This window comes from Opisthocomus hoazin, chromosome Z (genome assembly GCF_030867145.1).
Source record: "Opisthocomus hoazin isolate bOpiHoa1 chromosome Z, bOpiHoa1.hap1, whole genome shotgun sequence".
Lineage (NCBI taxonomy): Eukaryota > Metazoa > Chordata > Aves > Opisthocomiformes > Opisthocomidae > Opisthocomus > Opisthocomus hoazin.
This window is the reverse complement of record NC_134454.1, coordinates 87,868,794-87,881,350: the sequence shown is the minus strand read 5'-3', so window position 1 is coordinate 87,881,350 and position 12,557 is coordinate 87,868,794. Positions and strand designations below refer to the sequence as shown.

General features: G+C 46.3%; 1 protein-coding gene across 2 annotated transcripts in view; it reads left to right on the top strand.

Moving 5' to 3' along the window:
- The window catches only part of DYM (dymeclin), a 243,131-nt gene that overhangs the window by 190,428 nt on the left and 40,146 nt on the right, over positions 1 to 12,557 (top strand). For both annotated transcript variants that reach the window (XM_075411026.1, XM_075411025.1), the window contains one exon: positions 3,971 to 4,153. In XM_075411026.1, coding sequence (XP_075267141.1) covers positions 3,971 to 4,153 — 183 coding nt within the window. The remainder of the gene's footprint in view (positions 1 to 3,970; positions 4,154 to 12,557) is intronic.

Sequence of the window (12,557 nt, the reverse complement as noted above, 5' to 3'; positions counted from 1 at the left end):
TCCATTCTCTTTTCTCTGGCATTGTCACTTGTTTGTTCCTTTTTCTTCTAACAAAAGAGACCCAGACTGCCCAGAACTCTACCTGGATCCCTTGTAGCTATCGCTGCCTCATTTGTTCTTTGTGCAACCAGAACATTGCAAGGCATCTGGCTTTTTGCCTGAAAAATGAAATTCTTTGGAAAAGAACTACCACTTTTAGTTCCTATCCTGAGAAGGAACCATGAGGCGGTTACCTGGGATTACCCGCAATAAGATTAGTGCTGTGCCTACATTTTATAGGCACAATTTCAGTCTGAAGAAGTTGGTACCAAGCTTTAGCTTCCATATTTCTTTTAATGGTGGGTGTAATTATTTCTATGGGCATAAATTAAAAAAAGAAGGAGGGGGAGGACTGGTAGTCCTCAGTGTCAACAGGCATTATCTGAGCACTGGTTTGTAAAGGATTACTGTAATAATTCTAAATTATGGAATTCATCAATTGTAAGCAATAAAATGCCATTACTTCTAACTGCTAATTTAAATGTACTGCTTAATAGATTGAGACTTGTCTACCTGTCCCCCCAAATCAATATCTGGCTTTTCTTTTCGTACAAACAGCCAATTCAGTCCAAAAAGAAATACTCTTACAAGGTTGCTGTAGATGGTGGGGTAGTCCTTGTCTTGGCCAGACACGGCCTGCGTTTCAGCTGGGTTCAGCTGGTCTGCGAGTTAATACGCAGGGTGATAAACTACTTCTCTTCGACTGCAAAATGTTTTTGTAACCTGATTTATATCTGTCGTGACGCCACGGCTTGATGCCGAGGGGCCGTAGCTTGAGACTGGTGATAGCAACCAAAGCCCGCAGCATTTTATCAGCCCTTACAGTGTTTTCTCCATTGTCTCATCCAAATGCTGTCCTTGGCTTTCTGCTTGTTTTTTCCTGTTTTGAAAACTTTTAAACCTTTACAAATGCTTTAATCGCTAATTGTAGGAGTGTACAGCTCTGCAGATAACATATGCAATACTGGGATTCAGTCCCACTTCTCTGTCTTTTATGGAGCTCATTCTTCTTACAAATGATTTTTTTTTTTTTATTTGCATAGTCTGTTATGAGTAAAAATCTTCACTGTGGCTCCTGGATTTCTTCCTTTGGGTCCCAGATTCTTCACCTGGAACACCGTAGCTGAAAAACGGTTGGTTGGTTCTGTCCAGCAGCTTCTAAAAACTTTAATTACTCAGCAATAACCTCTGGTTACTTTTAATTGCTTGGAGCTGGCCAGTAGTGGAGTTTGCCTTTTCTTGAAACGGCATATTTGGAGATGGTTAGCAACCCTTTCTGTTTAAACTAGCTGTATGCCTTGGTTTTAAGGTGAACATATTTTATTAAAAAGCATGTCGTTTTCGCAAAGCGGTTGTGTGGCTTGTTACCTTACTGGTAACTGAAGAGATCCCAGTTGATCCTGACTCATAATGTTTCTGCCAAAGCAATGGCCGCTGTGTTTTAGGATAGCATCTCAACCACTAGCTCATCCTGCTGCACTGGGGAGAGAATTACGCCGAACCTCAGAGCTCTGTAAAAGCCACCTTAATATACCATATTCTGAATTAAACCTAAGTAGAGAGGCACATACCACTCCGCTGATGAGACAGCCAGGTCTGGATTTTTCTTCAGATGCCAGCAGAAGCAATTATTTCAGGTTTTGTCTACTGTTTTGCATTATATACACTTCAGAGCAGCTAACTGGGATGCTGTTTCACAGCACGCTAGGCAGGAAACTACCAACAGAGGAACCCCCTGCGCTTTGAATGCAGAGATTCTTTCTGTCATAGAAGGATGCGATCCCTAAGTAACTTCATAAGCGTTTCTGCCATCGTTTTTAGCTACGCTGTGGCGGTGATTCAGGTGGCTGAGGCAAAGCTGTTGAAAAAAGAGGAGTTCCTTATGTCTGGGAGGAAAAAAAATACAATCTGTAACCTCCACGGTCAGTCAGGCATTGTTGCTAAAGAAGAAAATTTAATTGGAGCGCACGCAGCAAACATGGTTCTTCAAGCAAGGATTTCAAAAGGTTTTCATCCCTTGAATCTCCTTTGGGCGTGTGGAAGCCGAGCGGTGTGGGTAGCAGAATCCGAGCTGCAGCAGCAGGATGAGGATGGGCCCGGCTGTCCCCACAGTCCGCAGCACCGTGGAAGGGATGGAGGAGCAGGTCGGCGTGAGTCGAACCAGGGCGATGATGAGTTCCCATGTTCTCTTCTGCCTTGGTGAGAGCACGTATCTGACAAGTGACAGTTCCTAAGCGCTGCCTTAGAGTAGGAAATGACTGCGTACAGATTGCCTGATAGTCCAGCAAGATGCTGTTGCAAGTACGGCCTCGTTACGAATTATGATAACTCAGAAAATGGCTGCTTTGTAGGCACACGGCGAAAGGAAATGCCCATGGTTTCACTGTTTGTACTGAACAGAAAAACTCAAGCCGGTTTTGTATGATTCATGTTCCTGCCAGACCTGTAAAGTCTCACTGTCCAACGTTTGATGTGGTGGAGAGACCCAAGGCTCCAAACAAAGTGGATTTGCCTTGTTTTCCCTATCCCAAGGGAGGACAGACAGCTCTCCGATCTGAACAGCTGGATCAGGCATGTCCTGCTGTGCGGCCCGAGGAGAGGAATACCAAAAGCTCACAGGGATTCACCTGCCAGCTTGTTCAGCTTAGAAAATTCAAGTTTCAAAATCATCGGGAATGTTCTGTCAAAGGCATTGACAAGACGAAAAGCTCTACAAGTTTAGCTGGAGCGTGAAGGCTTAGTGCGCTACAAAAGGAGGTTTCTTTTTTCCTTTATTACAAGTATTACAGAATCACACAGGATCACAGAATGGTAGGGGTTGGAAGGGACCTCTGTGGGTCACCCAGTCCCACCCCCTGCCGAAGCAGGGTCACCCACAGCAGGCTGCACAGGACCGTGTCCAGGCGGGGCTTGAATATCTCCACAGAAGGAGACTCCACAGCCTCCCTGGGCAGCCTGGGCCAGGGCTCCGTCACCCTCAGAGGAAAGAAGTTCTTCCTCATCTTCAGCTGGAGCTTCCTCTGCTTCAGTTTGTGCCCGTTGCCCCTTGTCCTGTCGCTGGGCACCACTGAGAAGAGTCTGGCCCCGTCCTCCTGACACCCACCCTGCAGATCTTTATAAGCATTTCTAAGGTCCCCTCTCAGCCTTCTCTTCTCCAGTCTGAACAAGCCCAGCTCCCTCAGCCTCTCCTCGCAGGAGAGATGCTCCAGTCCCCTCCTCATCCTCGTAGCCCTCCGCTGGACTCTCTCCAGTAGCTCCTCATCTTTCTTGAACTGGGGAGCCCAGCACTGGACACAGCACTGCAGATGGGGCCTCACTAGGGCAGAGTAGAGGGGGAGGAGAACCTCCCTTGACCTGCTGACCACACTCCTCTTAAAAGGCCAGGCACATAGTCTGGAAAACAGTGGCAGACATTCAAAGTGCGGTGGGGTTTAAGCCGGTCAGTTTTCCTTCTCCTGTCTTTGCTTTTCTCTTTAACCAGCCACTTTGTATTTTTCTGATGTTTTTTTTTCTCTCTCTCCTCCATGTCGCTCCTCCCCAAATAGGGGCTCAGCAGAAAATGTGTTAAATTAAATGTGTGCTGAAGTGCTTTTACCCAGCATAGGAAGGGTTTAAGTTCATGTAACCCATAGTGAGGGGTTTGGCTGATTACAGCATGTTACTGCTTGTTGGCCTGAGAAGATGGCTGCCGTTGAGAGAAGCAAGCTAGGAGGCTGAATACTGGAGCACGATGCATTTCGGTTCAAATTTTGGTGATTAAAGGAGAAAAACCAGACCTCTTTACAGATGCAGGCGTGCCAGATTCGCTCACCGTTGAGACGTTAACCAGCTAATAGCTCCATTAGTAATAATTACCTATGCGCTGTAGTTATTACCTAATACATTTTACAATGGAAAAGGGCACGCTAACTTTTTATTCCTTCCTTCCAAGGAGCAAGACCTGAACGTGATCGAGGAAGTGATCCGCATGATGCTGGAGATCATCAACTCCTGCCTGACGAATTCCCTCCACCACAACCCGAACCTGGTGTACGCGCTGCTGTACAAGCGGGATCTGTTTGAGCAGTTCCGGACTCACCCTTCCTTCCAGGACATAATGCAAAATATAGACCTGGTGAGTGACGCGTTATCTAAAGGATGCTTGCACTCTGTGGTTTGATCTCTTGATCCTTTTGAGAGGTGGCAAATATTCATCGTCTCTCTCAGTTTCTTGTAGAAAGTATTAAAGTGTGGAGTTTCTGTTTTCTGGGCCTCCACTGCGACTTACTCTGGGCAACATCTTTAACTTGGCAGAGCCGGAGGGGGGATTGGGGATGCGTCTGGTAAGGAATTCCCAACCTGCGATACATCTTTCATTCCCCATAAGCTTCTCTTCAGTGCCCCTTGCTAGAACGCTGTCTTTTTTGGGGGGGAAAAAGCAGATTTTCATCATCAACCAAGCTTTTTCTTTACTCTCACTCCCATTACCACCCTATTAATGATTATAGGGACTTTATGAAATCGCTAAGAGCAGGCATTGGGCTGCCTCATTACCTGGGCTGTTGCTTTCACCTGCAGATTGTCTCCCCGCAGCAATCCCTTTGGGTAAGTAGCGGTTTTACGAGAAAATAAAAGGAAATAGCGGTGAATCAGAAGCTGTCACTGGCGTGGCTCTCCATGGAGTGCGACTTTGGAAAACAGTCATTTGTTAATTACTGCTGCATGGGATAGTGGCTTTCATGTTCACATCGAGAACCTGAGTAACGATTCCTGCTAGAAAATAGCAGATTTGAAGTGCAAGAAATATTTCTCTGTCCTCCAGTCGATATTTGCAGAGCTAAGCAGTGCTTGAAGTCACGCTGTGACCACTGGATGTGAAATACTGGAAGGGGAGGCCAAACAGGGTGCAAAATTTCTTGCTGCAGTGAAGAACACGTTGCTTCAGCGTGAATAATGATCTGCTGAGGTTCCGTTTTGATCTGCTTTTATTTTGAAGCATTACAGAAGATTGACAGATTTTTGGTGATTCAAAAAGGAAAGTAATTTTAAATCACAGAACCACAGAATGGTCGGGGTTGGAAGGGACCTCTGTGGGTCACCCAGCCCAACCCCCTGCCCAAGCAGGGTCACCCAGAGCAGGCTGCACAGGACCGCATCCAGGCGGGTCTTGAATATCTCCAGAGAAGGAGACTCCACAGCCTCCCTGGGCAGCCTGTTCCAGTGCTCCATCACCCTCAGAGGGACGAAGCTCTTCCTCGTGTTCAGCTGGAACTTCCTCTGCTTCAGTTTGTACCCATTGCCCCTTGTCCTGTCACTGGGCACCACTGAAAAGAGTCTGGCCCCATCCTCCTGACACCCACCCTGCAGATATTTGTAGGCATTTCTAAGGTCCCCTCTCAGCCTTCTCTTCTCCAGGCTGAACAAGCCCAGCTCCCTCAGCCTTTCTACATAGGAGAGATGCTCCAGTGCCCTCCTCATCCTCGTAGGCCCTCCGCTGGACTCTCTCCAGTAGCTCCTCACCTTTCTTGAAGTGGGGAGCCCAGCACTGGACACAGTACTGCAGATGAGGCCTCACCAGGGCAGAGTAGAGGGGAAGGAGAACCTGGCTCGACCTGCTGGCCACACTCCTCTTGATGCACCCCAGAATGTCGAACTGAAATCCTGCTCTGTAGCTAGCCCTTCCTGTTCTGTTCTCACTTCATATTTTCTGCTCACAGGAGAGCTAGGAGAGCAGAGGATTCAGAGCTTAAAACTCTCCAAACTTTTGGCAGCTGTAGACCTACCTGGATCATTATGAGAAGGTATCTTCAAGTTGTATAAAGAGATGATGTGGTGCAGTGAGGGTAACGGTTGTCTTCTTTCCTGACTGAGTCAGGGACCTTTTCTGGTCACTTCTCCATATCCTTCTGCGTGACAGCCCCTGCCTCCCACAGATAGCAGCAGCATGTCCTTTCCTTTGCAACACTTAACTGTAGGTTTTCCTCAACAATTTAAACAATTCCTCCCCAAAACTATGTAATACTGGGTTACAGCATAATGCCAGCTACATTCAGAAACTATTTAAAGCTTTCCAAGGGAGCATGTTGAATTTTTAAATAGCTCCTTTGTTAGAGAAGCAAGGATGTCAAAAAAAAGATATATATTTTTTTTAAATGTACCTGTCACCAGCTGGCAAATGGTGAGAGCTGTCAGGCTTGCAAGATCTGAATAAAAGATGAGTTTTAGCTGACTCCTGTTCTACCCTGTCACATCCTCCGGTTCATACACGGTGTCGGCAGCACTGCCATCACGTACAGAACCAGTCTTCATCTCGTATGCTGCAGCCAAAAAGTTTTAACTGGTCTTCCCATCGCTTGAAAAAGAGGCAAATCAGTTTAGTTTTACTACACTTATGGCTGGAACTGTCTGGGCAGTGTTTGAGAAGAACCAAAATGAATTCCTGGCTCCCAGACTTTGCTCAGGCTTTTCTCGGCCGTGCTGGAGGTGGGTGCTCCATCCTCATGGCCACGGGACGTTGTGAACGTCTGAAATGGAGGCGTGCTCTGAAAGGAGTCAGGAAGCCATGGGGAGACATACAAAAATCTGTAAAGATTTGGTTCAAATTCCTAAACTGTACATTGCTAGAAGCTGGGAGAGCGTGTTCATGGGGGGGATGTCCCTGTTCTTGACCTGCTTTTATATTCTTCTCTAAGTATCCATCCCAGCCTACTGTTGGAGACAGAACAGTGAGCTGGCCAGGCTTTGTAAATCATAGAATCAGAGAATGGATTGGGTTGGAAGGGACCTTCAAGATCATCTGGTTCCAGCCCCCCTGCCATCAGCAGGGACATCTTCCACCAGACCAGGTTGCTCAGAGCTCCATCCAACCTGACCTTGAACCCTGCCAGGGAGGGGGCAGCCACAGCTTCTCTGGGCAACCTGGGCCAGGGCCTCACCACCCTCATGGGGAAGAATTTCTTCCTAATATCTCAATCTGCCCTCTTTTAGTTTAGAGCCATTCCCCCTTCTCTTATCACTCCACCCCCTTGTGAAAAGTCCCTCTCCATTTTTGTGTGGCCAGGCCTGGTTATTCAGAGGAGGATGGATCTACCAACCTCCCGTGTATCATGGAGCTCTGTTGGGTTTCAGGTTGCTGTGCGCAATATCATTTGGTGGCCCAAAATGTGTGAACTGTAGGTGTAAATGGTAAGTGTTGCAGCCTTTGGTCATGGAAGTGGGGGGAAGAGAAGTCCCCTGTCTGAAGACCCCAAAGCATGTCTGCAGGGGCTGCGCTACATCCTGGTTCTCTCCATGAGTACTTTATCTGGTCAGTAAATGGCAAAGTACATCTGTATTATATCCTCCCACGCTGGGAGCATGAGTGTAATTTCCATCATCAGATGCCACTAGAGGTCCACACGAGTAGGAGGTGCATTTTATGTTGTGGGTCACTCCAGCATCCTTCTGTGCTTCAGTAAAGTCCTTCGTACGTTAGGTGTGAGATTCTCTGGTCCCAACCTCTAGTCCAGATTTGTACTGCATACGGAAATACTATCAGACAGCATGGTCATGTTCTATGTTGAAGAAATCAGACCAAAATAGAGAATATGTACAATCTGTAATGAGTTTAGGACACCAGAACAGTTGCCAGATTGCCTTGTCAAGAATGTATAAAATGGGTGTGACGTATCTTGACTTCAATAGTTACTGGTTTTACTCTGCTGGACAGAATGTCCTCATGATCCACTTAGGAAGCATGGAAGAGGTGAAAATGCTAAAGTGGATGCAGAATTAGTTGGAAAATGTACTCAGAAGATAGTAACGACTAGTGGACGGTGTAGATGGAGAGAGGCGTCTGCTGCAGTCCTGCGTGGGTGTGTAAAGGGAGAACAGCCTAGAGGTGTCCTCTAAGCCTACTCGTGCTAGTGACTTCTTAGCTGGATTACTCCGGGTTTAGGCACCATGGAAGCAATTCTGGGGAGAAACGAGAGCTGGAGAAAACAGGGCTTGTCGGGACAAATAGAACGGGTGCTCGTTTAGCCAAAGGAAGGCTGAAGGTGATGGGATATTTTTTTTAAAAAAAAAAACACTGCTGTGAAGGGAAAGGGCATAACCCCTTTCACATATGTGTGGCTTCACAGATGGTAAGGAAAGGCTTTCTGATGTTAATGAAGCACTGTGGTAGGTTTCCAGGGACTTCAGCGATGGAGACCTCTGGATAGCAGACATTTGGCAGGGTGATGCTGGGACAGGAGACGGAGCAGAACGTGTCTGGAGGCGCACGTGAATGTAGGGATGGTTCTGCAGCTCCGCGGGCTGCTCAGACCAGTGCGGCGATCGCCCAGGTTAACTGCGGGACAGGCTTGGGCACGGTGACGATGGACTTTGCCTCAGGGTTTGGACCATTCCGTTTGCTCTGGAGATAACACGTAACCTCTGTGTGCTTCATCGTAGAGGCAAAAACAGGTGAATGTTTAAGGATCATCAGTGTATGGAACACTCTTTTATTGAAAACTACTTATCTACCTCTGGGTTTTTCTATAAATAAGCTAAAAATCACCATTGCCAGCTGACTGGGAACATATGGAAACAGTTAAAGCTGTACAGAAGAAACTGAAATCAAAATACCTTCTGTTTCCTATTAATTTACTTTTCATTTTCGAAAGTCATCTTAATAGGATATTGTGCATCTTGTTTAGCTAAATGGGATGTTCTTCCTCTGGATGGTGAACAAAGAGGAATGCGATGGTTCCTGTTCTGGCCTCCTGCAGAAATGTTTCAGCTGTGAGCTATCTGTATGCCTCTGTTTCAGAGGTGGTCTGTAATTCAGTCAGCAACCTCAGATGTGTCAGGAATTTGGTGGAGACTCTTGGCTAGTAATTCCTAAAGATGAGGTTGGTTCACGGCCATCGTGAGAACTCAGTGGCTTTCATTACTCGCACGTTTCTGATGAACCTAGTGATGGATGTCGGGCGGTTGAATGGGCTTAATAGAAGCTGCTAGGATTTTGTTTGCAAAATAGTCTGATGGAAATCAGGAGGTCGGCAGCAATGGTTTGGTGATGTAAAGGATCCAGTTGATTTAGGAATTTATTTCTCCGGAGATGTTTCCCTGCTAGATTTTAAAATCAGTTGAGTTGGCTTGGCCCTGGCATAGCAACTCCTATTTCAAGACCTGCAGGACTTGCAGTGCACGTGAGAAATAACCTTTCGCGGTTTTCACAGAATCACTGAATGGTGGGGGTTGGAATGGACCTCTGTGGGTCACTCATTCCAACCCCCTGCTGAAGCAGGGTCACCCAGAGCAGGCTGCACAGGACCGCGTCCAGGAGGGTCTTGAATATCTCCAGAGAAGGAGACTCTACAGCCTCCCTGGGCAGCCTGGGCCAGGGCTCCGTCACCCTCAGAGGGAAGAAGTTCTTCCTCATCTTCAGGTGCCCTTAGAAAAACCTTGATCCCACTGACCCCACTGATTACTAGAGCCTGGCTATTGCATCCATGGAGGTGTTTAGAAAACATGTAGATGTGGCACTTCAGGATGTGGTTTAGCAGTCATGGTGGTGATGCGTTGACGGTTGGACTTGATTATCTTAGAGGTCTTCTCCAACCTGAATGATTCTATTCTATGATTCTGTGATATTTTTTTTTCTTGTTTTTCTCCCCACTCCTACCCACTTTCTTTGCTAGGAGTGGGAAGAGGAGCAGAACAGCTTGAAAACTTTGTGTAACATGCTCCTAGTTTCAAGCTGAATCTGAAAAACTTTGGTAGTTCAACTTTGCTGCTAAACTTTTTGTGATGCTCCTGTGGTTGAATCATCTGGAGCCGTTTCATCCCTGCTTACATCAGCGACGGTTGGCTTGGCCTCACTGTTGCTCCAGGACAGAGAGTACGGCTATCAGCTACTGAACGTAGCTGTGATTTATGTTTTCCCAAGGAAGCTACTTAGCTGAAGTGCTAATCTTGCGGTACTTTACAACAAGAGGTTTGTTTTCTCCTGTTCTTCTACTTTTGGTGTAAAATAGCCGATGTCAAAATGCACGTCTTTCTCTTTTCATCACTTTCCAAAGGAAAAATAAAAAAAATACAAAAAAAAAAAATCAGAACTTTTCATTTGGTGCTAAGTTATTTTTTTGTCTTTTTGCCGAGGTAACCTTGAGAGTGGCAGCAGCGAATCGCGCTGTTATTTTTAGCTGAAGGGGAAAGCGAGGAGGTGTAGGGTTAGTTAGGCAGCGGCGCTGCCCGAGAATGTGCTGGGGCCTCGCAGCACTCCAGCATCCACTGAAAGAATCTGAGCGGAGAAAACATCTTGTCCTTGATAGCTCTGGTGCGTGCTGTAGTAAATAGAAATATTTTTTCGCTTCGGCCTTTCGGCCCTATCGAAAACAATAGATGGGTGAAATAATACACATTGTGGTTATTCCGTCATAATCTGCAAAAAAAAAAAAAAATCTCCAAAACCTAAAATGTCTCTTTGAAATCGTTAAAAGTGCTACAAGAAAGCTAGAATCTCTGGAAATATTTTGTAAATTTATTGTTTAGAAAACAAAAGGACCAAAGATGAGTCTCTGGGGGGCAAATTGACCTCTTCAATGGAAAAGCTTTATGAAAACTGATTTTAGAAGTTGCTGTAGACATCAGATTTTGTGGAGACATCTTGAGTGCATGGATGGTCTATTAATGCGAAGCCTGGAGGTCCCTGAGCTGCCGGTGACCAAGCCACGTTGCTGCACGCCAGTCGCACTGCACGGCTGGGTAGAGGGTAGGGCTGTAGCTACACCGTTAGAGCTGGACGCCGGTGAGATAGTCCTGCCCAGGGCTTGTCTGTTCCAGGATTAGAAGTGCCTTTTAATCTCTGCTGGTACGGAAGCCAGACTGGAGAGAGAGAGCTTTTTAAAACGGGTTGTGAGCCTTGCACGGAGAGGGCCTTTCAGCACACGGCATGACTCGACTACGAGTACATCACTGCGACCTATTAAGTTTCTTGCTGTTCATCTCCTGAAGCAGTCTTTGCAGTTATTTTCTGTTTTCTTAGACCGGTTGCCCAAATAATTAAGGAGAAAAACAACGTTCAGAAGATCACAAAATGGATACCATAAAGAAGTGTCCGTCTCTCAGTTTTTTCCCTGAGATCTGCTTTTTTTCTAACAATAATATGCTCAGCATTAGGTTTTAAAGCATGTGCTACAACTCAGACCTCATTTATTATCTACCTAGCTTGCTTTGTCTGATTTATTTTTAAGAGGACATGGTGTTGATATCTGTTCATTAGCAGGATTATTTTAAATGTAGCTCTGTTTCTTAAGTGTGAAAGATAATGAAAGCTCTTTCAAAGGAAAAGGCTACTTTTCCTTAATATTACCTTAAGCTTTTTGATGTTTTTAAATTTGGGCAAATTCCTAGGTAAGGTGTTAGACCTTCTGCTACGGAAGAGATGGGAGCTTGGGCAGTAGGGATGGAATGCTGGGTGCTGCTTGGTTTTAGTACTGATCTAACGGTAATAAGCAAATTCCTCTTTCAGGATCTCCTCTGGATAAATCATCTCTCTTATTTTTTCCTTCTTTCATTTTTCTTTACTCCTTCTTCCCCAGCCATTTTTTTTCTTTGGTTTCATTGGGTACCTGAGTATCTCACTGAAGTACTGTACTATCAGGGTTACTATCAAGAATTACTCCTATATTGTCTGAGTATCGCAGAATCACAGAATGGTCGGGGTTGGCAGGGACCTCTGTGGGTCACCCAGTCCAACCCCCTGCCGAAGCAGGGTCACCCAGAGCAGGCTGCACAGCACCGCGTCCAGGTGGGGCTGGAATATCTCCAGAGAAGGAGACTCCACAGCCTCCCTGGGCAGCCTGTTCCAGTGCTCCGTCACCCTCAGAGGGAAGAAGTTCTTCCTCATGTTCAGATGGAACTTCGTCTGCTTCAGTTTGTGCCCATTTCCCCTTGTCCTGTCGCTGGACACCACTGAGGAGAGTCTGGCCCCATCCTCCTGACACCCACCCTTCAGATCTTTATAAGCATTTCTAAGGTCCCCTCTCAGCCTTCTCTTCTCCAGGCTGAACAAGCCCAGCTCCCTCAGCCTTTCCTAGGAGGAGAGATGCTCCAGTCCCCTCACCATCCTCATAGTCCTCCGCTGGACTCTCTCCAGTAGCTCCTCACCTTTCTTGAAGTGGGGAGCCCAGAACTGGACACAGCACTGCAGATGGGGCCTCACCAGGTCAGAGTAGAGGGGAAGGAGAACCTCCCTCGACCTGCTGGCCACACTCCTTCTAATGCACCCCAGGATCCCATTGGCCTTCTTGGCACCCAGGGCACACTGCTGGCTCAGTAGTAAGGCAAATAATACTTAGATAATACTAATAATACTTAGAGATAAGTATTGTTATTTAAGTAGATATTTTTCATTTCAGTCTTCAACTGCGTACCAAAAATAGCCATTCGCAGTTCTGTGAAATGCTGCCATAGCCTGAAAATATTGGAAGCCTGCTGTGCTTTCATTCTTTGGGAAACAGAACTCAAGCAAGATGAGTACCTTTACCGCAAAAACACAAAAGCCTTTGAAA